General features: G+C 33.4%; 2 protein-coding genes across 3 annotated transcripts; both read left to right on the top strand.

The window, feature by feature from the left end:
• The first annotated feature begins 1849 nt into the window (after positions 1 to 1849).
• On the top strand, positions 1850 to 5281 carry LOC124440701 (V-type proton ATPase subunit F-like). Its single transcript, XM_046991126.1, has 5 exons — positions 1850 to 1960; positions 2034 to 2115; positions 4389 to 4471; positions 4576 to 4698; positions 5060 to 5281. The coding sequence occupies exons 1-5, from the start codon at positions 1889 to 1891 to the stop codon at positions 5087 to 5089; spliced, it is 390 nt and encodes a 129-aa protein (XP_046847082.1). The 5' UTR covers positions 1850 to 1888; the 3' UTR covers positions 5090 to 5281.
• A 1086-nt stretch (positions 5282 to 6367) lies between these two features.
• On the top strand, positions 6368 to 20085 carry LOC124440039 (arf-GAP with GTPase, ANK repeat and PH domain-containing protein 1-like). Of its 2 annotated transcripts, XM_046990366.1 has the most exons (18): positions 6368 to 6716; positions 7988 to 8052; positions 8332 to 8502; positions 8999 to 9140; positions 9272 to 9406; positions 13362 to 13564; positions 13691 to 13765; positions 14238 to 14342; positions 14830 to 14923; positions 15345 to 15911; positions 16093 to 16181; positions 16253 to 16330; positions 17381 to 17468; positions 17828 to 17945; positions 18022 to 18126; positions 18432 to 18519; positions 18769 to 18936; positions 19573 to 20085. In XM_046990366.1, the coding sequence occupies exons 1-18, from the start codon at positions 6557 to 6559 to the stop codon at positions 19741 to 19743; spliced, it is 2622 nt and encodes an 873-aa protein (XP_046846322.1). In that variant the 5' UTR covers positions 6368 to 6556; the 3' UTR covers positions 19744 to 20085. The 2 variants fall into 2 exon arrangements, with proteins under 2 accessions (XP_046846322.1, XP_046846323.1); XM_046990367.1 differs by lacking the exons at positions 6368 to 6716; positions 7988 to 8052; positions 8332 to 8502; positions 8999 to 9140; positions 9272 to 9406 and adding an exon at positions 11050 to 11397.
• Positions 20086 to 24666: the final 4581 nt, after the last annotated feature.

Below are 24666 nucleotides of genomic sequence, written 5' to 3'. Positions count from 1 at the left end.
GTGAAATTTTGTAGGTTGATTTGCATTAAATGAGTTAAGATCATCGATTGAAATCTTTCAGTTATGCCAAATATATTGAGTGTAAATACTTTGGAAATCTTAAAACAAAGCCAATGCATATTTGGAATACTGAAAAATTTCAAATAAAAAGAATACCTAGACGTTCTTCCGGACTGCATCCGGAGAATTAAGGATTGTGTAAAGAATAGCATCATTAAATGTATAAAAAGATTTTTACCAAGAACTTGGCAGCACTTTTCACCAACTACATCCGCTGCACGAAGCAATTGCGAAATAAATGTCAGTTTATAATTTTAGTTTATAATTTTTGTCTTTAGCTTGCATGACTTGATAAAATTAAAACGTGGTCAGTGGTCATGTGGTGTACTTGCCTGACTGTTATGCTACGTGACCGATTCAAAATAATATTTGACTTTTAAGCCCTTCACAATCAAGCCATTGGAACTTTTTGTCTTAAAAAAATTCCTGTCTTGCGCTTTTTTAAAATGCTGCATTGAGTTGATATTATAAGAAAACAAGAACATGAACATCTCCAGTAAAAGACAACTTAAAAGTACTTTTTGATTTACTCTAAACTTGAGTGGCAAGTTACGTTGGTCAGGAATGTAAGCAAATTCAAATTATTTTTGGCGATGTTTTTAATGACATGCTATATGTACACAACGCGTACCTATTCTTAATTCAAGTCATAAATTTTTCTAGTATGTCATTTGATAGTTATCAAAACATATTATACGCTTCTTTCCTCCTTTATCAGCAATTGGTTATTCCAGGTACTTGAAACAATTTTCTTAGTTTAATTCTTATCCATGTCTGTCTCTGATGGTCACTTTTTCATCCTATTTCTTACAGCATACCAGAAGCTCGGTCTTTTTAACATTGACGTTCAATTCATACTTTTCCAAAATCTCTTGCCATGTTACAAGTCTGTCCTACAGTTGTTCTTTGCTTGCTGCAGGAAATATCAGCAAAATGCAGCTCAAAGAAGTGATAGAATACTGACAAGTTACCTTCACTACGGTTCTTTTTAAACTGTCTGTTGATGAAAATAGCATCCATTCTGATTTCTCCTAGCATTAAACTGAACTGTTTAATTTTTTAACAATGCATGGATTCACTACTTGAATAATTTTTCAAGTATCCACAAATCTGGTTTAAATATTGGAACTATTTGTCTCCTCCTCCAAAATATGAGGTGTTTCTCTCTTTTTATATACCTTTTGTTGCACAAACAGTTCTTGTCTTTGAGCCACGTCTTAGATTTCCCCTCTTCTTCACTTTTCGATCCATAGCTATGATGTACGCCTTCATAACCATTACTCTTCCTACTCACGTGTCCATCTAAGGTCACCTTCAATTTTGAGCTTTTCATCTTCATAGTCATGCGAATCTTCAAGAAGATGGTTCATCTTCTTTCTCTTTCTCTTCTCATCCCATCTAAGGGTCGTATGCTAATACTACCTTTCTTTTCTCTATCTGTATCATTCTCACCATCAACATGTCTGGTGTTGACCCTCACTTCCAGCACACTATCTTTCCACTTTTGAGATACTAAAATCAGTGCAATCCCCTGTCCATCTTATTTATTAGATTCTCTACTAAAGTAGAGTTTATATCCTCTCCTTGTACTTCCCCAGCTGCGATACCTCCCCACTTATAATCTCTTTTTATAAATATTCTATCGATTTTTCTTTTCTTCATCTCATCTCACAGCTTCCCTCCTGACTTGACTGTAGTGGAGAGAGGTGGTCGGTCGCCAACGGCGTATTTTGCGCTGTACCCTTCACATTACCTCACTCGAGAATTAAATGCGTGCGCGTGTAAATCACGTGAATGATGCGTGAGTGTTACATTTACGATTTTCAAAATGGCGAACAAAACGGGTGGAGGGAGAGCTCTGGCGTCTAAAGGAAGACTTTTAGCAGTGATTGGGGACGAAGTTAGAATAATTTTTCTCTCTAGCAATGCCACTGTTTAAATAATTACTCAAATAAAGTTTTTGCTTGTCTTAGGATACTTGCACTGGTTTCTTATTGGGAGGAATTGGAGAAATCAACGATAAACGACAGAAAAATTTCTTCGTTGTTACCAAAGGTAAAACTGTAATGAGAAATGTTTTGCTGCATAAAGGATGCTCTTTGGGATACGGTATTTTAAGAAATCATGTTCTGTCTATTTGGATTTTGAATGTTTTTCTTAAGAATCCAAATCTTTGTACTGGGATAATGGGAGTTTAATTTTCTTCATTTTTTTGCCATGACAAATTGACAACATCGTAATGTGTGTTACTTTAAGAAGTTATATTATCATTTGAAGTGACACAAGAAAGCAGACTGTAATAGATGTAAAAGCTCCACAATTTTCAGCATGTATTGTCATAATGATACATACCTTTTATTGCATAATGTAAATGTATCATGATTCATATATACATGAGTCATTTTCATTAAAAGTGATTCACAAAATTCTTCATCGATGATAATTTGACTCAGAGTAGAAATATTATTTTTAAGTCAGCACCCAAAGACATAAATATGTATGTAGAATATGTGTCGTAGCAATATAAATTTCCATTAAATCCAGTGTTTAAGTAAAAGCAGTGGCAAATATTTGGTTGTTTGGAAAAACTTGGCAATCGTTGGTATTTTTCTGTAAATAATAGTAACAGTCAGTAAGGACAGTGTTTAATGTGGTTCATGTACATACTTGTTGATATTGACCTATATTATTTGCACTGATACTTTATACATACCTTTGATTTGTTGATTTCATTTGTAAAAATATGTTACATATTATATAAGTTCCACATTTCCATCAAATATAATTGAGAGTTTGTCAAAAAATACTTAGAACTACTTAGAATGTTCGTTATTCTTGCAAAGCAGAACTTGGTTCTTGATTTTATGTGGTTTATTTTGATATGCTTTGTATTTATAAGTATTAGCTTTGTTCACAAACTTTCAATTTTCAGACTTGATGAGAAAGATATTTAATTTTTGATGCAATTCTTTTTTATTTTGCATACAATGAACTATTTACTAGAATAATAACTAGTAAATAGCAACTGAAAATGCTGTTTGAGTGCCTTTTTTCTTTTTTTAATTTGTATTTGTTAACAACATGAAAAGCTGAAAAAGAATAAATTTGCCCATTGACTGTTTTGAATTTTTTTGCCTGTCTACTTTAAAAAATCCCTGTCTAAAATATGTGTGAATATTCCTCCGGCTAAGGCCTTGGGTTTTCCTTGTTAAATATAGAAATTATAATTTTTTTAGTCAAGGATATTACCTCAAATCAAATGCATATGGTTTTTGAAACAGTTTACGGTTTTTTGAACTTTTGTTCAAGTTCAGGTCTAGGATTTTTAAGAGAAGTATGGAATTTCAAAATAAGTTTTGTGATAAAATTGAAGGTAGCACAATTTTGTTGAAAATCGTATTGTTTAGTGTTATTTAAATCCTGTTAATCTACAAATTTGCAAATCATATGTCAGCCATTTGCATCAATCCTGTGCTTAATTGGGGGGGACCATATTCATGTATTCTGCTATGCCTGGCTTATTTCTTTTCAAAAAATCAGCCTGGCATATCTGAATATATGAATATGGTCTCCCCCCATTATCGCAGGATTGACACCAATGATGTCAGCAGACAAACTGTAGTTTAAAAACCTTCAAAGATGAAAAAATGAATATTGTGCAAGAATTAAGGTGAAAAACGCTTAATCAATCACTATGGAGTTGTATAGTGTAGTGCATTTTGATGTTTAGATTTTTGAAGAATCTTCAGGCTGGAAATGCAGGTTATATATTCCATTTCAAATGAAGATATTAATTGATGAGAATGAATCTGTATAAACTTAAGTAACTAAAAATAACAGTGAATAAATAAATAAATATTAGTTGGGAGCAATGACGATTTGAATGACATAATCAAAACATTTAACAATGAGTATGTTAAAATCACATGACTATTGAGAAAGATGTATTTAGAAACCAGAGTTGAGCGTTAGATACAATCTTTCGTCAAGTGCGTACAATATATCTCATGTTTTATGTTATATTGTGTAGTAATGAATAAATTTATAAATTTATTTTTTTACAAGGACTACCAAATCAACTTTTCAATTATTACAAGGTTTTTAGGAAATCATAAAAATATAAAATTATCCTCAAACCTACTTCACCCGCACGTGCATAAACAAAGCAAACATTTTGAACAGAGGGGTTTCATATGATAAGTTACAACTTTTATACGTTTACTCATAAAGAGTGATGTAGTGTGGTCGTTCATATTTTATACAGAACCTAAAGTTGGGCATCACTTCATTTCCATAAGTTTATCCTTTTATTGTTCTATTTGTTTAAGACACCTCAGTTGGGGAAATTGAGGAGACCTTCAAGACATTCACAAATCGCAGCGATATTGCAATTATCCTGATAAATCAAGTCGTGAGTCTTCTTAGTCAATAAATTTTGTGTAATTTTTTAGGTCTTTGGACATCAGGTTTTGATCCTTATGCACTCGGACAGTACACAATGTATCATTTTTTTAGATTGCTGAAGAAATCCGGCATATATTAGATAACTATACTCAAGCAGTTCCTGCTGTACTAGAAATTCCATCAAAACATCATCCATATGATCCTTCAAAAGACTCCATTCTCAGAAGGGCTAAGGTAGGTGAAAGCTCTCAAAAATGTTGCCAAGTGGCAGGAACACAATGCGTGAATTAACAAACGAGAAAAAACTTATGATCAACTTGGATTAAAGTTTTCATTAGTTTTATTATTTGTTTATTCAACACTATGTCGTACGTGGTGTACGTACTTGAATCAAAATGTTTGTCAAACTTATACACCGAAACGTGCGCAACAAGATACAGTACATGGGCAAATTCACTGGTGGTGGTTGCAATCACCACAAATGCGGCTGTTTGCAAGTTTTGTTAAATACATGTAAAAATAAGTTTTTGCCTCACTTTTTAACATGCGCCTTTTATTCACGATATTACGTATCTATCTCTTGTTTCTTTTATAGGGTCTTTTTAGTGCTGATGATTTCAAGTAAAAACTCTACATGCAGATTGCAATTAAATGTCTGTCTAATATAATTATTAGTAGTATGAATAATGGAGTTCTGAATCCTATTTACCTGAGTTTCTTATAAATAATAACTTAACCGTTATTGAATAATTTTTATACATACAAACGGTACTTTACATGTATTCTTTTTCATCAACAACGTTTTCAAATTATGAAAGTATGGACTGTGTAGGCTAGCTTGTAACCATTGGATAGCACAATATCAAACTATTCTATGTTGCGTTGAGGGGTGCGGCCAGCCAGCAAGTTTGGTTAAGCCATGTGAACAGGGGGGTTAGGAGAAAAATAGATGTTTGGGGGGTTGCAAAATACAAGAGTACTAATTTGGCCGTATTTTTATGTATATTTATCTTACATTTTGTGTGTATTAGATACAATTATCAAGGCATAAGTGTTGTAAAATGTCGTACAAAACATAACATAGGAATATAGCATAAAGTAAATGGTGCCATCACTGTCATGTGGGAAAGAAAAGTTGTCTTAGAATGGTTTTCTGTCCCATCAGGTAATGTGAATAGGAATGAGAGTTCGTCCATAGATTGCATACAGCCAAATATTGATAAGATTTGCGAAATAACTGTCAGAGCTTCAAAAAATCGCTGCAACGCATGCAATGATCGCGATTTGTCTGCAAAAATCTCTTTAAGAAGTAAAATGAAACTTTAAAACTGGGTTCATGTCTGTCCGTCTTTTAATTTAACTAATAATTGTGTCAAGAATACTATTTTCAAATTTGCAATTCTATGATTGGTGATTGGTGCTGAGATGTACTATGGAAAGCTGATTTATAAATAATGAGATCAAAATTACGGAAGAATTGCATTTTTTTAAGCCATGAAAATTATCGGCATGGAAAGAAAACAGAAAGCAGACGACAATAAAGAAAACATCGCAAATAATTATCTCTTGATCAGATTTGAAAGATTTACTTGAGACAAGAAAACAAATCAACTTTTCTCACGACCTTATTGTATAGTAACGACTAAGGTCAACTTTTAAGTCAACTATCACTTTTATTTACTTTATGAACCTCTGTTATATTCACGTTTAAATCGTATAATGGCCATGTTCTAATTTCCAATACAATTTTCAGCAAAGGTCACGTCTTTCAATGGATCTGTACCGTGTGTATATGAGTTTATTTTCCACTTTGCAATAAAACTCTCCCTTTCTTCCCTTTCTAAAATTGTTATATGTAAAACCGCAGTCAAAGATTAGCAGGCGCATTCGTAAAAACATTGATAAATAGATATGCTGATCAAATTGCAGGGACAATGACATTTCGGAAGGTTTTCACCGGACATTCATTCAGGCATACGTATACGGGCAGCTGTTGCTTTGATCAATGGCTTGCCAAATGAATATTGAAACAAAGGAGTAGGGAGACGTACAGCTGTCGTCAAACATATAGAACTTAGACAAAGAATTAGCCATGTCCGAACAAATTCCTTCCTTGGCTTCTACCATACGTAACGAAGCCGCTAGATTTGAAAGCATTCACAAAACCTTGGATAATCTTCATGGTCTTCTCCAAGAAATTGACAATATTCCGGTTAAAATTCGTATGAGAAAGTTGGTCAATAAACTTGAAGGTAAGTTTATACAAGGAAATACCCTCCACACTGTTTCATGCAACTACGACTGTCTTTCATTGACACTTTATTGTTGTACAATATAATTCCCCTACACTTCTCAAATATTAGTAAGACTATCTTCTTGAGTAAAGGTTATGAAATATGATAAATGTGGATACAGCCATTTGGCAGATTTGTAGCCATTTTAAGGGTTTATGTGATCGGGTTGTAATAAATCTAAAAAAAGTTTCTGAACTGTCGATGTATTTATGTTTTGCATTTTAATACTGATTTTGCAATTTTATTTTGCTAAACAGATGAATATTGTTGAATTATTCTGGATTGTTCCGGTTTTAAAGAAAACCGTTATACAGGTTGTAATAGATTCAGTTTTACGCTGAATGACACACAAAATCCATTCATTTACGTACGTAAAAGTGAATGGGATTCTGAGGATATCTGAGCTCAGTCTTAAAAATTATTTGAATTACTCTTTCCTTGAGCGATAAACAAACCTTTTAAATTTATTTAATGTTTGTTGATTGTGTGTATCTAAATGACGAAGCCATGAAATTGTCAATTATTTGCTTCGATGTAAACAGGATGGAGTACATTTATTGTGTTATAAAAGCATTCTTAAAATACCTATCATTTCGTTCATGTTTAACTCTTGTAAGAAAGACGTATGTCGTTATAATTTTATGAGAAAACGCGATTAATTTTTTATTACGTAGGTCTTAAGTAGTAAGTAATAACTTTGAAAGCCTCTTGTTCTGAAGAGTTTATTTTCGAGAGTATTCCAATTTCCAATGTATGAATAGTAAACAATCTCCAGGAAGTTGTTTTAGTGTAATATTATACTCATGAGAAAGAATTATGAATCAAGTATTATGAATTAATATCAGCTTATCATAGATTTGCTGAAAATCATCAATAGTTGTGCAAAAAAAACCTATTTGGTTATGTTGATAACATTTCTTTCATTTTCAGATACGACTTTTGTAGTCATTTCATTTTTGAAATTTTTAGTTTTATGGCTTTGCAGGCTGTTGAAGATAAGATTCTTAGCACATTATATAACATATGAGCTTAACCCATTATCTTAATTTTCTATTTTTTATTTTAATAAACATATGTAATAAGCTTGAAAAACTGTATCTAGATGTACGTAATTATTTAGATTGGATAATGTTTCATCTCTTGGTTTATCTTTTGTAAAAAAAATTACTTCCCCATGTTAGTATAAGGAAATTTCATTGAATTGTTGTTGTTTTTATTTTCCTTCATAGATTGCTTTCAACATAGCCCAGAATTTAGTGCTAACAAGCCAACACAAGATTGTGAATTGAAGTTGGTTAGTATCCATTATACTTATTTTCTTGAGGAGTAATTGCAACTTTAGGTCATTTTTTGCCTCATTTCATACATTCTTTTTAGTAGCATAGTCAGCCTGCTTTGTATTTTTGTATGTCAGCTCATTGCAAAAGACAATATAATGATAATGTTCTTAAATCTACAGATGCATAGGCTATATGCCATTTAATTTTTATTATGTAATGTGCATATTACCTTGTAAATGTAATTTATTTTTATAGAATAAATGGTTTTTCATTTCATTGCTTTTTTTCTACAGGGTGTTGTTGGTAGTATTACATCTGGTAAATCAGCATTAGTCCACCGTTTTCTTGCTGGAGAAATTCCAAAAGAGGAAAGATTGAATGGATGTCATAAAAAAGAAGTCTTAGTGGATGGCCAAAGTTATCTACTGCTTATAAGGAATGAAACTGGCTCCCCAGATTCTGAGGTAGTGTATAAATTGTCAGGAATGGTAGTATTTATAGTGAAGCCTCATTTGTGCATCAACAAAAATTTAGGTGTTATGTATGGCTCTAGTCAACTCCATATTTTGTGAATTTTTAGAAAATCAATGAGGTACTTACTCATAACTTTTGTCAAATTTGTCACCATTCAATAAATTGTGGCAATAATAACAACAACAGATAGGCAACTTGCATGTTAGCAAAACATCATACAAAGAGTAGGAACTTTCCACCAAAAAGATTCCAAGTTATCCATAAGTATATTGTCTAAGCTTATATTTTTATACAAATGTTGAATAGACATTATTAATGTGTACATTAGTAGACCAGTGAAAAATATTGTCATTTGTCGTGAATTTATATGCAATTTTACCACTGAGCACTTTCTCTATTGATAATCAATGTAGTGTCATGTTGCATATCCTATGACCTAAGTATCCATAATCAAATATGTACTTATTTAAAGCATTTTATTTAAAGTTTGTGAACTGGTTAGATGGTGTTATTCTGGTATTTAACATTGATGATGAACTCAGTTCCAGTGTTCTACCTGGGTACTACAACAGAATGTCAGATTACAGAGATTTTTCAGACATTCCTGTATTTTTGGTTGGCATTAAAGGTAAAATATTTATTAATGCTTGTCAGCTAAGGGCTTGGAAACCGGTGAAATGTTTGATATGTACATCAAAATGAAGATTTTTATACACGTACGTAGATTTGTGTACCAAATATTTTCAAACTATTTTTTAGAGCACAATAATCAGAGTTCAATAAATCCTACTTATTCAAGTCAGATTAACAGACGCTTGAGCCATGTAAACAACTGTACTTACGTTGAAGTTTGTCTTGAAACTGGAGAAAGCATAAACCAAATGTTCCAATTGGGTAAGTTTTTGTGAATAGTAAATATTCTCATAATAGCTACAAAATTCTGCGTTTTGTCTTCATTTTGTTCTTAGCTTTTAACTTGTATTACGTAGGCTAGAGTGTTGTGTACTTTAGCTGCGAAAATAAACCCGTACTAAAACCCAAACTTTACAGTTCCAAAACTTCGTCTTTTTTTGTTTCCTTCCTTCTACAAGAAAAGCTCATTAAACTAAAGACAAATTTTTAGTCCCTCGGATCATGAGTGAATTTGAGTAAACGATTCATTCAAGAATGCACATTGAGTTAAGTTTGTATTCTAGGACGCACAATTGAGTTAAGTTTGTATTCTAGGACGCACAATTGAGTTAAGTTTGTATTCTAGGACGCACAATTGAATTAAGTTTGTATTCTAGGACGCACAATTGAGTTAAGTTTGTATTCTAGGACGCACAATTGAGTTAAGTTTGTATTCTAGGACGCACAATTGAGTTAAGTTTGTATTCTAGGACGCACAATTGAGTTAAGTTTGTATTCTAGGACGCACAATTGAGTTAAGTTTGTATTCTAGGACGCACAATTGAGTTAAGTTTGTATTCTAGGACGCACAATTGAGTTAAGTTTGTATTCTAGGACGTACAATTGAGTTAAGTTTGTATTCTAGGACGCACAACTAATTTGAGCTAAGGTTGTGTTCAATGACAGACAAGGAATATGAGTTAAACTTTTAATCAAGGACAGGCAACAAATTTTAAAGTACATTTCATAACTTCACTTTTTTGAATGCTTTTAAACTAAGCAAATTGATAGAACTAAACATGTATATCTGATTCTAAACACATATTTATATTTAGGCTACGTAGATGTTGGTACAAGCTTTTCTTCATCAAAAATTTCATTACATTTGCTTAAGCAGTTTCCCTAAATTGTTATTTTGAATCGTTGATTTTCTAGGTTCTTGTATATAACTTTTAGACTAGGAAATTATACAGTAAAACGTAGCACTCAGTTCAATCACGAAGTTCTTATTATATGATGAAAGAAAAAGCAGAAAGTCTTTTGTTCGGAATGCCTAAATTGGTTGAAAATTGCCCCAAATTTAGGAACTGACTGAAACCTTTGATGACACTAGTGCTTAATTCTTCCACACAGATAGAGGGTAACGAAGCGTCCCAGTTCTTTCTACAAAAGTAGTGTGCTTGTACCACCAGCTACCTGCTAATTCGGGCAATAATTTCATTTTATGCAGAAAAGTCTTTAGGCGATCTTCTTTGAACAATGATTAACTTCAGTAGTAACTTAAGACCTTGCTTGTAAAGACTTCTTTTAAAGCAACTGTAAAAGAAGACTTTGAGAGACGGTCGTGTACCTCTCCATAGCCGTGCACAACGATAACAGGGAAACAATATTTTAAGTACCTGCTCAACATGATATCGTTTGGGTGGGTCTAAAATGATTAGGCATCAATAAAGTGTATTGATATTTTCAGAAATGAGCTTCTTGGCGTACATAAATTTTTAAAAATAAACGGAAATTTTTATTTTAGCAACGATAACCAGTACGAACGTTTAGAAGAAGTATCTCAGTACGCTTTTTGCGATTTGTACGTATATAAAGTGCGGATAATATTTTCGACTGCAGGCGCTTTTCGTGAAAGGCTAATCGTTTCTTTTGTTTTCTGTCTGTATTCACGATGAAAAATTCCGAGTATTCGAAAAGAGAAAGCAGTAGGTCCCGTTTACCTATCGTGAAGGCTTCGGAACAGCTCGTCAACTGTAATGAAAAAGCTAAACAAGTGGCTGAGCCTGGCTTTCTAGCAAAGAATGAAACGAGAGACATAAACTCACAAAGTACAAATGTAGGAAAATTTCGAAGGGGTATTTTATTAGAATATCGTACATTTGAGAATATGATGCGTCGAAGCTTTCAGCTCTCTGGATCGTATGATCTTATTACAAACTGGGAAGATATTGAAGCAGCTATTCTTAAATCAAAGACCCCAAGAATTGACGGTATTTTTACTATTTATACCTATTTTTTATATTGAAGAGCCTTCTTAGTTTTTAAACCGGTTAAATCTCCCTGATCTTAGTCAACACCCGCTGAAACAAGTAATCACAAGTTCAGAACTCCTCTATAACGTTCAATGGCATGGTTAATGCGTTGATTTCACTTTATAAATATTATTGAATTTAAGCCAATTCTTTTAATTTTAGTTACTTTCTTAGCGGAAATTTTGACAAGGACTCCTTGCATTTGAAATGTAAAGTTGTAAATGTAACATTTCTTAAAACTGAAATACATTTTGGACATTGAAGAGTTTGATTTGTACTTGCGATTTACTCAGCGAGTGAGTTACCTCGATTTGTCAAAATATGTTTTCATAATCTTGCTATCAAGGAATTGATAAGTAATTTTGTTTTTATAGTGTCAAGTTTCAGTTAAGTCAATGATCTATTAAAAGAGATATAAAGTTACTTTAAATTGTACGAATAATTCTTAAAAATATCGAAGTACATGCGTGTATAAATGCCTTACAGCACTAGAATTGCATGACTTTATAGATGTAGCGAAGGTTGAGGAATTTTTAATGAGTGTTTTCTTCGCAACTTTTCTCGTACATAAATTCTCTTTACTCTGGATTTGAAAGAATACAACAGCTTTAACTGGCTGGCAGATTTTCCCTTCTTTTGCCCTGTACTACAAAACTTTCGTAAAAGCTTTAAAATGAGATTTGTTTTGAGTACGGATTGCGTGTCGGTCTCGTTCACTTGTCATGCAAATTCTGCTTAGGAATGTACGTCATTTTATGTCTCTTAGCAACTATATATCTTGATAAGTAAAGTTGTTATACATAAAATAAATATACAACAGTTTTAGAATGGAAAATTGGTAGTGAATAAAATTTTATGGCTAAGTAAAAGTTGTTTTTGATAAATATTAGCTCTACTTCGGTATTGAGCACTTTTCCTAATATTATTCTTTTACCAGTTACGTATATGTATATAATTTATCTTTGTCTTAAGGCTATTTACGATATTTAAACAAAATATCGGTTATTATCATTGTAGCTATTTATAAGGAATTTTTCCTTTTATAAATCGACCCTCATCACAGTATTTGGATTGGTTTAATGACAAAAACCACTTGAAGAAGCAATTTTTGCTTCCTTGTTCGGAAGTCTTTTAGCCACTGTTGTCCACTCAAAGATACCGACCTAACGTCCTCCTCGCATCCATTTGTCGCTGTCTGTTGCAATGATATTCAAATAATTTATTGATTTTGATGATTTAATTAATTAACTAAAGTAACAATTAATGCTCTCAAATTCTATTTTATGTTTTAAACATATTATTAATTTCATTCGCTTTTTGTCTTGAGGTGACTAATTTTTTTGCATCAAGCGTGTCAATTTTATCCGTCTTTAATATTCTTAAAGACCTGAACAAGGCGCAGTATAGGTCAAGACGATCTATGTTCGAGTATTCCACAAAATTGCATATATATATATACTCATTTCTCATGATTGTTTTATCAGGTTGCGTTAACTGTCTGCCAATTTCACACAGACGTACAATATTATCCATGAACTTTTGTGACCATGTTATATAAAATTTTTCATCTTAAATTAAATTGTTCATCTAACCGAGCTTACAGTTCGTTTTACATTGGCTCACATGTAAATTTTTTCAAACACGTTTTCCCCACCAGATAAATTCTGTGTAGCAATTTATCTTTAATAAATGTATGAATCTTGATGTGGTGTTGAATCTCCAAAAACAGCATCAACCTTACCTAAAAGGCGATGGCTTAATTTTAGTATTTTTAACTATTTTACACTGTTGTTCTATGTAGTTGAAATTAAAGTGAACTTACAAACCTGGTTACCAAATGTTGTCGTTCATTATTTTTACAGAAATTTCATAGAACACTCTAACATTATTAAGTTAATGCTTTCGTTTTTCGATATTTTTAGCCTCTGAGAAGATGGCTAATATCGAATCTGCTGTATTAACCTCATACGACCCGATATTACCAACTGCTACTGATGGGCGATCAACTTCTGTAAGCTCCACTCAAAGTGGTGGCAGTTCACGAACTACGGCTAAAGTTAGTCCGTCATCAACACCCTCCTCCAAAACAAGAACTAGCCGAAGGCGAACTATTATATTTGGATCGGTACGTTGAGTTAAATATTAAGTTAATATATTTTATGTTCGCGTTCTATGACTCTTATGACCTCTAATCCTTTACACCCCTTAGTGCAAACTACCCTTGATAAGTAATGGAGTCTTTTATTTTCAGAAAAGTGAAAAACCTAAAGACGATGTGGATGGAGACCAAGAAATTGGATTTGGGCGATATATTCCTGTGAAACAGGTAATGAGGAAGATATTTGATTGTGTTTGTGGGTTTTTGTAATGTGTGGTGTTTCCATTACAGCAATAGATATTTTGAAAGGACTGTTTATCTAAATGATTTTAAAGCATTTATTGCATTTTAGTCTTGTTTAAAAGTTGCTCGTTTTTGCGCAGTTATTAAATAGAATTACTTTTCAATTTGTAAATCTCCGTTGTTTATAGCAGTTATTTTAACATAAATTAGGCAAATTTCAATGTTGTTGAGAAGTGAAATTTTTGAAAACAAACATGATATTTGATGACTCTTGTAATAGCAACGAAACTGAAGCGTTCCAACAATTACATATACAATATATAGATGTACACTGTCTGAGGTTTTGTAGTTCTATATCGTCTAGGAAGCATAAGTTCCGTAAACTTCAAATGCATTTCAACCATACATATAGTTTTGTAGCCGTGAAAACATACTAAAGTTTTTACTTTTATGTAAGGGAAACCTTCTGAAAAGAACAACAAACTCGATTAATAAAGAATGGAAAAAGAAATTTGTGGTTTTAAGCGATGGTGGTATATTGACTTATTATCCCTCTCTACATGTAAGTAACAATATGTAGAATAACTTAATATTTATTAACGTAGCTAATATCTACTTCTAGATTGAAGTTGTGTTTATTAACGTAGCTACAAAATTTATACTTCTATGGCACGACTTCGGATTTATTAACATATATATCAATGACACAAGATACAATGAATTGAAAATGATGAAAACTGAATGCTCTCCAATCAGAATGTTTTATATTTAGTAAAGTGCTCAAATAACGATGCTCAAATGCTTTATTTTGAAGCCATAGATACGTAACATACGCGTATTTTTTTAGATTAGTAAATCACAGATAAACAGAAATACTTTTAATTTAAGACATGTCATCAGAAAACATGCCATGGCATATACGTCTATCTCATAGATCCGCCCTTCACTTGCAAACGGTTGTATTTCTTGTGCATTGTTTCAAGTGATCTTAGCTTAAATGGTTAGAAAAATTCATTATTTTAGTGTTACATAGAATTTATTTCGTTTAGGATTACATTGCCAATGTCCATGGAAAAGAAATATTTTTGAAACAATGTACAGTAAAAATTCCCGGTGAAATTCCTCCCATTGCAACCTTACAAGGTAACAGATTTTTATCTAACACACACAGTTATTCTTTTTTTCCAGAGTTTGTTAATGTTTCTCGCTATAAAAATTGACTAATAAATTTTTAAAATGAACTAATAATGATAGTATTGTAAATTATGAAAATGTGAAAAGTAGCTGTATACTTACTATTTGATATTTTTTACATGCCTCAGCACGTGTATGAAAACGTTTTGTTTAACGTGGTTTTTCAATGGTTTTTCAAACAGTGTTTTCCAATTGTGCAATCTTTCGAAAATGTTTACCTGTCTTTTCAACAGTTAGTTTGAATTCGCCTAGCATGGAATCCAGTATTTTTTAGAAATTGCCACAGTGACTTAGTGGCTCTAACGTTAAAAGTGTCTTAAACGGTGGACTATTTACTTCTGTTCCAACCATGTAGTTATTTGTAACACAGGTAAAACTTCGGGAATACGAAGTAAAGAAAATAACTCAGAAGATGGTTTTCGTGGAAGTGACGTGAAAGAGAACGGATCTTTGGTGATATCAAACGATTTTTTGCCTTTTCATGAAAATGGCGTCGAGGAAAACCATAATAGTATCAACCACTCTGTACCTCATGTTAAATCGACGACGAAAACGAAAAAGAATCAAACAATTAATAGAAGTGAATCAATTCCACGCAAACGTGCACAAAACCGTCGTACTAACAAAAATACACAATCTTGTGAACTCGAATTTAGCAACTTTCCAGAAGAGTTGCAGAAAAGTTTATTGAATGGAAACAGTCCATATCCCGTACAAACAACGCAATCATCACAATACATTAGTTCTTCAAAAACTACACCTTCAACTTCACCTGTGACTACACCTAGTGATGGCAAAGAGAGAAAGTGGCCTTCAGTAAGTGTTGACAGTCGCTTTGAGACAAATACTCTTCCGGCAGGGAGCGTCAAGAAGAAGGGGCATCGCCGAATAAAGAGCAACGGTTCCACAAAATCAATAGCTTCCAATGAAAAAACAGGTTCGTAAGGCTAATTTTTACGAACTGCAAAATCTAATTATTTTGAGAGGCTGATTATGAATGTGAAAGGTATTCTAGTCTAAATAAGTCATTCTGTTTCATGTTCACAGTTGTACCTACATTAACACGCACTTCCATCGCTGGTTGTTTTTCTTTAAATAAAGTTTCTTTTGACATACAGACACCAGAAATGGGCAAACATATGACTACGAATTCAAAATTGTATCACTTGATGGTAAATCTTGGAATTTTGCTGCGTCATCCTTTGAGGTAATTTAACATTTGGCTTTAGCCGGTGTTCTTTGTAGATTATATATATATATTGTTATTGTGTCTTACAGGAAAGAAAAAACTGGGTTGATAGTATTGAACAACGAATTCTATCATGTCTTCAGTCAAACTTCAGTGGCAGGGATAAGGTCAGTCAATCATTAAGTAATATATAATATTTCCTGGTTTTTCTATTCAACTATTATCTAAAATTCATTAAATAAAATGCATTAAATAAATAGTCACATGTCACTTGTCCCGCAGCATTTGTATTACTTTAAGTATGTATGTTTTTATGAAATCTACTAGTCTATGAATCTTCACCACACTTGTTTCCATGTTTGTAAATGTAGATCGTCCAGGTTGGTATAGTCCTGAGAAGGACTGTTTTTGTTGTTGTTGACTGACGTTGCTTGCAAAACGTATGTAGTCGTCAGCAAGTTGTTCGCTCTGTCGTCCAAATGATCGTAATAAAGTAAATGGTAACTTGCTAACGACTACATACGTTTTGCAAGCAACGTCAGTCAACAACAACAAAAACAGTCCTTCTCAGGACTATACCAACCTGGACGATCTACATTTACAAACATGTAACGATACTCCCGGGTTCAAACCATTTACTTTATTACGAACACTTGTTTCCACTTTATGAAATCTACGTGTCAAGGAATCTTCGCTGCACTTATTTCCACTCTATGAAATCTACTAGTCTATGAATCTTCACTTGTTTCCACTTTATGAAATCTACGAATCAAAGAATCTTCGCAGCACTTATTTCCACTCTATGAAATCTACTAGTCTATGAATCTTCACTTGTTTCCACTTTATGAAATCTACGAGTCAAAGAATCTTCGCTGCACTTATTTCCACTCTATGAAATCTACTAGTCTATGAATCTACTTGTTTCGGAATCAAAGAATCTTTTATTTCCACTCTATGAAATCTACTAGTCTATGAATCTTCACTTGTTTCCACTTTATGAAATCTACGAGTCAAAGAATCTTCGCTGCACTTATTTCCACTCTATGAAATCTACTAGTCTATGAATCTTCGCCACACTTGTTTCCACTTCATGTTTACCGTATCAATAAATTTCAGTGTGATTTGAACGAAAAACTTCTAGCTGCTATCAAACCATGTTTAATTTAATGCTTCAATAGTAAATATAAGTGTGCAACCTCTTTCTAATACATGTTTAGATGAATAGTAACTCTTCGTCGGAAAGTGATTTGCAGCCTATCCGACTAGTACCAGGAAACAATGTTTGTGCGGATTGTGGGGAACCTAGTAAGTAGTTAATTTCTTTTTTGTTAAGATTGTTAATACATCGTTAATATTTTTTTACTATGTTCAAAATTGAAGTATTTTGTAAATGCTTAGTTTTTCCAGACGTCATATGTTATTTCAGTTGTAGTGTACCTGAAACAAGTTAGTTTACGACGCAACCGTAAAAACATGACGAAATCAAAGAAATTGTGTCGTCGTCACGTTGTTTTTGTTTAATTTTAGCCAGCATTCAAAGAAATAACAATAAAAAAGAACGGCTACTTGTATCTTACCGCCGAAGCTTTTGTTCGTGTGACTTATACAACACAACCATTATTATAAACTTGTAATTTAAGATTGGCCTTTTGAATATTTGACAGATCCCGACTGGGCAAGTCTGAATCTAGGTGCATTGATATGTATTGCTTGCTGTGGATTCCATCGAAATCTTGGAACTCATGTTTCAAGAGTTCGTTCTTTGGACTTGGATGAATGGCCGTAAGGAGAAAATATTGAAAATATAAGTGGACGGCATTTTTATCACCGACACCTTTTTTTACAACATTGTTTTTAGGCCAGAAATTCGGGCTGTAATGTTGTCAATAGGAAATAATTTAACGAACAGTATATGGGAAGCCTGTTCTCAATCTGCATCAAAGCCTCAACCATCTTCACCAAGGTATATGTCTCTCTCCATGACCTCATGGGATGGTCCCTTTATAGAGGAAAGGTCATCAAGGGGGGTGGACGCTTGCTTTTTAACGGTTCTCATACTCTAGGTGCTTTTTGCTATCCACTTCTTTCATTTGAAATAGTCTTAAATTTTTGTTATTTGAGCAAGGCTACGTAATTTAGGAACAGTGAAATCGTACAGTTTTCATACAGTGTACAGCGTATATTTCAATCGTCGTGTTGCACTTTGTTATTTTATTACTTTTAGTTATTTCAATACTTTTATTTCATAGAAATGTTGATGTTTTTTAGGGAAGATAAAGAGAGGTGGATAAGAGCCAAATATGTAAACAAGGAATACGTCAGACAATTGCCGACATCAAAATTCTCTATTGGACTGGTATATTTCGGAATTTTTTGTTGCTTCTCATTTGCCCACTTGGTTATCGTATGCTTTTCTGCGTGCCATTAAATAAGCTTATTTGATTTGGTTCATTTCATTTCAAGTTGTTCACCAGTCAAATTTTCTCATTACTTTTTACTGTATTGTAAATAATCAAAATTATCCCCTACGCACATGCGGGTTACGACTTAGCATCCAAGGTGCGTGTGGTACCACCTAGTGATTGATTGTTATTCTCTCAAATAGCGTCTTATTGAAGCTGTTCAAAAAGAAGATCTAAGTGATGTGATGTTATTGCTGGCTCATGCAGAGAAAAAGGATGTAAATGAAAGGGAAGACGACGATTTGATAAGAACTTCTCTTCATATTTCTGCATCTAAGGGTAATCTTGTGATCACTCTGTTGTTGATCTGGGTAAGTTTTAGAGCGAATTTCTTAACAAAACTTTTTATTTATTTTTTCTGATAATTTTATTTATTTTTATATACATGCATGCGAAGCGATCTTTTTTGATTTCGCGTAATCTGATTGGCTTTAGCAGCTGACAGCTTTTTACGATATCTTGACCGTGATCCAAAAATGATATATTGTTCGCGATGTATTTGTTTACAAAGTGAAATGCAAACTTTTAAACTTGAAACGAGAAAGCAAAGTGTATTCAGATGATAGTTATAATAGCGAGAGTAAATTTTACTATCCAGACAAGTAAATTTTGTACAAAAACAATGTAATTTCACTATAGAAAAGCAACATATCGGCCTTTTTACAAAGCGAATTTCTACGTTATAAAATGAAAAAATAAATATGTTATTTACCGTTTACGTCAGTCGTATGGAAAAAATTTTTACTTGGCCTCAAAAGCGTCCCTTCTCTTTTGGCCTCGGACCACTTTTAAGACCTCGTGAAAAGATTTTTCATGTACGGGGCCTCCCATCCGGTAAATAACATATATAAATCTTTCATCTTATTTGAAATCATAGATCTGCCTTTAAATGCTCTGCATGATTATGTGTCGAATCTTTTAAAAAACTTTCTTTTTTTTGAATTAAGTATTTTGCTGACGTGACCTTACTTGATGGTAGTGGTCGAACGGCATTGTGGTATGCTCGTGAAAGTGGCAGTAGGGAGTGCGAGGAGATATTGAAGAACAACGGTTGTCAAAACGTTGGTCGTTCTTTATCGTGTAGTGGTTCATCCAATAGTGGTGACTTCACATCGTAGTGATTGGTGTAAAGAGGATTTCTATTATCTACGTATGGCCTATTGTACATAGCAGTATTGCATTATTTGAATTGAAGGGGGAAGTTCTGAAGATCTCAGTGTCTTCAGTGATTTTAGGCAAATTTTTGACATTTGTAAATAACCTGCTGCACCGATGAAAGAAAATAATTTATCTTTACTTTAACTAAAGTTTGCATTGAAAGTGTCCGGGTTCAAATGAATTGTATAACGTGTACCATATACTATAGAAAATATGTAATTTATTAAATTGAGTGAAAATATTCAAATGTAATTTATTGACCATTAATTTTATAATGGAGACAATTAAATCTCATCTCAACACGATGCGTTTAATATTATTTAACCAATAACCTTCATTACTTTCCATTTTTGCTCAATGTCAATTTTACCTATCCATTGTAATCTATTGTCATTGTAAAATACACAAGATCTACAAATGATTTCTACAAAGAATGCACATTTCAAACATATTCATCTGTTAATGGATTTATAAATGTTGGAGATTAAGTGGAATCATACGTCATGGCTTCAAGTGTAGCATAAAATTTATCTTGGCAATTAAGATTTATCTCTTATCTTCACAAAATACGTGGCTCTGCTATTTACTACAAAAGCGAAGTGAAGGAATAGAAAGAATAAGCTGCAGTTTCTCCATTTTTATTGCAAACTATTACATGTACTTAGTTTATCAACGAAGAAGAACATCAAAGATAGATTGTGGACCAGACGGTATAAATGTGCTCAAAAACAGTTTTCGCTGCACACCTCTCACTACGAATGATTTCTTTCACAATGTTATAGAAAATAATGCAAAAGCAAGTAATCATCGTGTGCCCTCAAGCCCAGGCGATACGTGTGCACAACTAGCAGAAATTTACGTTTTATTCACGATGACGTCATGAGTAGTATCAAACCAAAAGTTTGCCAGTTCCAAAAATTCTGAGTACCATTCGATAGACTAGTATGAAATGAGTAAAAAGTAAATTACACCGTCTACTTTCAGTTACTCGTTTATGAAGCATCGACGTATGTTTTTACCATGATGCTGACTCAGCATTTTAAGGTCTTGTCTTCGAATGGTACTGAAAATTTTTGGAATTTGCAAATTTTTTGGATTTGATAACTTCTGATGGTGAGGGAGGCTGTGTATGGATGGTATCATTGGTATGAAATCATTGGTATGAAATACAAAGGAATTAATTTTTTATTTAATGGAAATTTTATGACCAGACGGACGGTGTTGCGATGGGCTCTCCCTTAGCACCCATACTTACTAACTTTTTCATGGGCTCACATGAACGAAACTGGCTAAACAACTACAACGACACTAAACCACTATTTTACCGCAGATACGTTGACGATGTTTTTTGTGTTTTTACTAACGAAACTGAGGCCATGAAGTTTTATAATTACATTAACACACAGCACGCAAACATTAGATTTTCATTTGAAACTGAACAACAAGATCAACTGCCATTTCTTGACATTTAACTAACAAAATCTCATGACAGCTGTACAACATCTATATACCACAAACCAACATACACAGGACTTCTGTCGAACTATTTTAGTTTCACACCACTTTCATACAAAACCGGACTTATACGCACACTAATCGACAGAGCATACAAACTTAACAATACGAACAATGGCTTTCAACGAGACATAAAAATCACACCACTCTTTTACTAAATTCTTTCCCACTACACTTTATTGACAGAACCGTAAAACGATATCTCGACAACAAACAAAACAACAACCTCAAACTAGACACCGAAACTCCTGACACGACGATCACAACCAACACAAACGAAAATTCCAAAATAACAACTCTATACTTCAAACTACCATACATCGGACATTACTCACGACACACACAACGCAGACTTATAAACATTATGAAACGCTTCTGTACAAATATTGACATTCGACTAATTTTCACATCATTCAAAATCAAAAACCTTTTCTCATTCAAAGAGCCAATCCCTGATTCAATCAAATCTATGGTGGTATATGAATTCAATTGCGCGGGATGTAATTCCCGATACATTGGCGAAACTTCTCGCCATTTATCCACCAGAATCAGGGAACATACCACAACAGACAAAAACTCTCATATCTACCGACACCTTAAATCTCACTCATGTAAAACCAACTATTCACCCTCTTGCTTGAAAATCATCGACACTGCCGACACCTCATTCACCCTTAAAATCAAAGAAGCACTCCACATTAACAAAACTAACCCTGACCTCAATGTTCAAGTTTTTAAATTCAATACAATATTTAGTTTATAATACGCTCGGACGCTCCCCATTAATTTATCTTATTTCCTTTTATTGTTGTAATTTATGTATCATATTACTTTTATATAAACATTGTATCACCTATTATTTCACTTATACTGAAGATGGCATCATGAGATGTCGAAACATGTTAATTTTCAAAAAACTTGTCGTTTATATTAAATGTTAATTAATTTATTTTGATTTGTGAGAAGGAAGCAGTGCTGCCACTCGTAGGGGAAACCCCTACAGTAGGGGGTTTGTAGGTGGTAGGAGAAACAAACCGGGAAAACTGTAAATTGTTGGGGATTGTAGGGAGAAAAGAAAATTGTATAAAAATGAGCCTCAGTTTTGTCCAAAATACTCTTTTCTTCCTGTATTCTCACCATTTAGCAAGTGATTGTAACAGAATCTTTCTTTTGGCACATTTTGTGACCATATATGGCAATAGAAGATCAGCAACTCAGATAAACTCAGTGTGTCATTTGCGCCGCCTGCATGTCATTACTTCCTACGCCAAATTACTAACTTTGTCGTCTAGATGTTCTTAGTTTTCAATGAATCTTTTTTTGTATGCAGTTTTTACAAACAGACTAAAGAATTCAATGGTCCGACCCGACGTAGGTGTATAATAGGGAGATATGTTGCTGTGTTGGGGAAAAGTAGGGGGAAACAAGGAAAATCATCATAGGGGGAGGTAGGGGGAAAATAAAGTTTTGGTTGGTGAAATGTGCATACAGAGAGTGGCAGCACTGGAAGGAAGTAAATAGAGTTATGGAATCATTGAACCGGCCAAAAGAAGTTTCGAAAGTTAGATACGTACGCAATTAAATTGTGTGTTACAAATGTCAGGTAAAAAAGATTATTATGATATCCTACAAGTATCATGCGACGCCTCGATGGATGATATAAAACGAGCTTATCGAAAGATGGCACTTAAGTACCATCCTGATAAAAACAAAAGTCAATTTGCCACAAAGAAATTTCAAGATATTGGGGAAGCTTATTCAGTTCTTTCGGATCCATCCAAACGACGGAGATATGATTTGACGCGCAAAACACCCTTTAGCGATATAGGTTTTGAAAATGTTGCCAGCTCATTTGGCAGTTCATTTAGTCGATACTCTGCGAATACTTTCACAATGGATGATGCGTTTACTGTGTTCTCCGAATTCATGTACGGTGGTGATTTACCAGAATTCTTCTTAGAGGAATCTATGACATATCATCAAATAGATGTGCCTTTATCAATAGCACAAGAAGGCGGCTCTATCGAACTTCCTTTTGAAGTTTCATCTGGTAGTAAAATGTTCCATATTGATGGTATCTACAGTGGAAAGTGGAAACCATTTGTTGTTGTTAAACATGGACACACAATTATTTTGAAAGTGTCATTTCCAGAAGACATGAGCTTGGAAGAAAAACGCAGACAACAGAAAATATTTCTTGGGATACATGCCATAAAATTGGTGGCAAATACTCTACACGAAGCAATAGAAAGACATCCAATAGCAATGGGGGCAGTGGGAATTGGTATTGGGGCAGCAGCCTTGTTTTTCCTTTCATTGAAAAAACTAACTGATTGACCAAGTTTTGTATTCTAAATAAGTTTAACAGTATGTGATATGTAAAAGTATGTGTATGGTGTGGAACAAAACCTTTAGAACATTGATTGGGATTATACAATTTGCCATCTACCTTATTTATTATTTAGAAAAAGAATAATTTCTCAATCAGAAAAATTATATGAGTGGTGTTGGGAGTATCACTGCCCGAAAATGCCAATTTTTCTCTTGCTCAAACTTAAAAGAATCATATTTTTGAATGATGACTTCTTTAATTAAAACATGTTTTAGGACTGCATGATAACTTTGAATTTGATGAAAGTGAACTATTTTTGAAAAATGGACCTTCTGCTATAGTCAATGAATGAATACACTAAGTATATCAAAAATGATAATGAAAATATCAGTTTTCATTTTACTATTTTATGGATTGGAAAAAAGGTCACTTCTCTTTGAGAAATCTCTGTTCAGACTTCAGATAAATCAGATGCGCAATGACCAAGTTCTAGGCCTAGTTCTAACGTCGAACTTTACATGAGCCGAACGCATTTAAAACAAAAGATAATGAGGACGTTCATCTCATGTTCTTTTGTCTCTAACGCTGTCGTGCATGTAAAGTTCGACGTTTGGAACAGCCAAACAGGCCTTAGATCTTACTCAATTGACTAGTAGAAAATGGAAGTAAGCATAATGAAAAGCGCCTTCATACTTTTGGCACGAAATTTGACGCCTCTAGAGTCTAGACGATTATATTAATGTTCTCGTGCCGTTTTTATTGTCTGTTAGTGAGTATAAAGCCGGCGATCGTTGTTGCAGTTGTTGCAAATCATGTCATATGATCAAGAGAAAACAGGCTATTTTGTAATTAATTACTACTTATTAGTGTAGCCAGCCCCAATGTTTAGAAACTCTTTTCACAAGAAATCAATTGCTTATGTAGAGATTGTACAGAGAGTTAGTAATTTTATTAATTATTATCCTGGTAATCTTAACCAGCTAACCTCAATGGTCACCTTAGACCTAGATTTCCCGCCGTTTGTGAGAGAAGCTTA

The sequence above is a fragment of the Xenia sp. Carnegie-2017 genome, unplaced genomic scaffold (assembly GCF_021976095.1).
Source record: "Xenia sp. Carnegie-2017 unplaced genomic scaffold, XeniaSp_v1 HiC_scaffold_2, whole genome shotgun sequence".
NCBI lineage: Eukaryota > Metazoa > Cnidaria > Anthozoa > Malacalcyonacea > Xeniidae > Xenia > Xenia sp. Carnegie-2017.
Note: the sequence above shows the minus strand (reverse complement) of the source record. Positions and strands in the feature narration are given on the sequence as shown.

What these genes read in the sequence shown, in the direction of transcription:
- LOC124440701 (XM_046991126.1), top strand. Translation starts at nt 1,889, where the DNA reads ATGGCGAACAAAACGGGTGGAGGGAGAGCTCTGGCGTCTAAAGGAAGA. An exon ending in TTATCCTGATAAATCAAGTC is followed by an intron (nt 4,472 to 4,575) that starts GTGAGTCTTCTT and finishes TCATTTTTTTAG; the next exon opens with ATTGCTGAAGAAATCCGGCA. An exon ending in CCATTCTCAGAAGGGCTAAG is followed by an intron (nt 4,699 to 5,059) that starts GTAGGTGAAAGC and finishes TTTCTTTTATAG; the next exon opens with GGTCTTTTTAGTGCTGATGA.
- LOC124440039 (XM_046990366.1), top strand. Translation starts at nt 6,557, where the DNA reads ATGTCCGAACAAATTCCTTCCTTGGCTTCTACCATACGTAACGAAGCC. An exon ending in ACTTCAGTGGCAGGGATAAG is followed by an intron (nt 16,331 to 17,380) that starts GTCAGTCAATCA and finishes ATACATGTTTAG; the next exon opens with ATGAATAGTAACTCTTCGTC. An exon ending in CCTCAACCATCTTCACCAAG is followed by an intron (nt 18,127 to 18,431) that starts GTATATGTCTCT and finishes GATGTTTTTTAG; the next exon opens with GGAAGATAAAGAGAGGTGGA.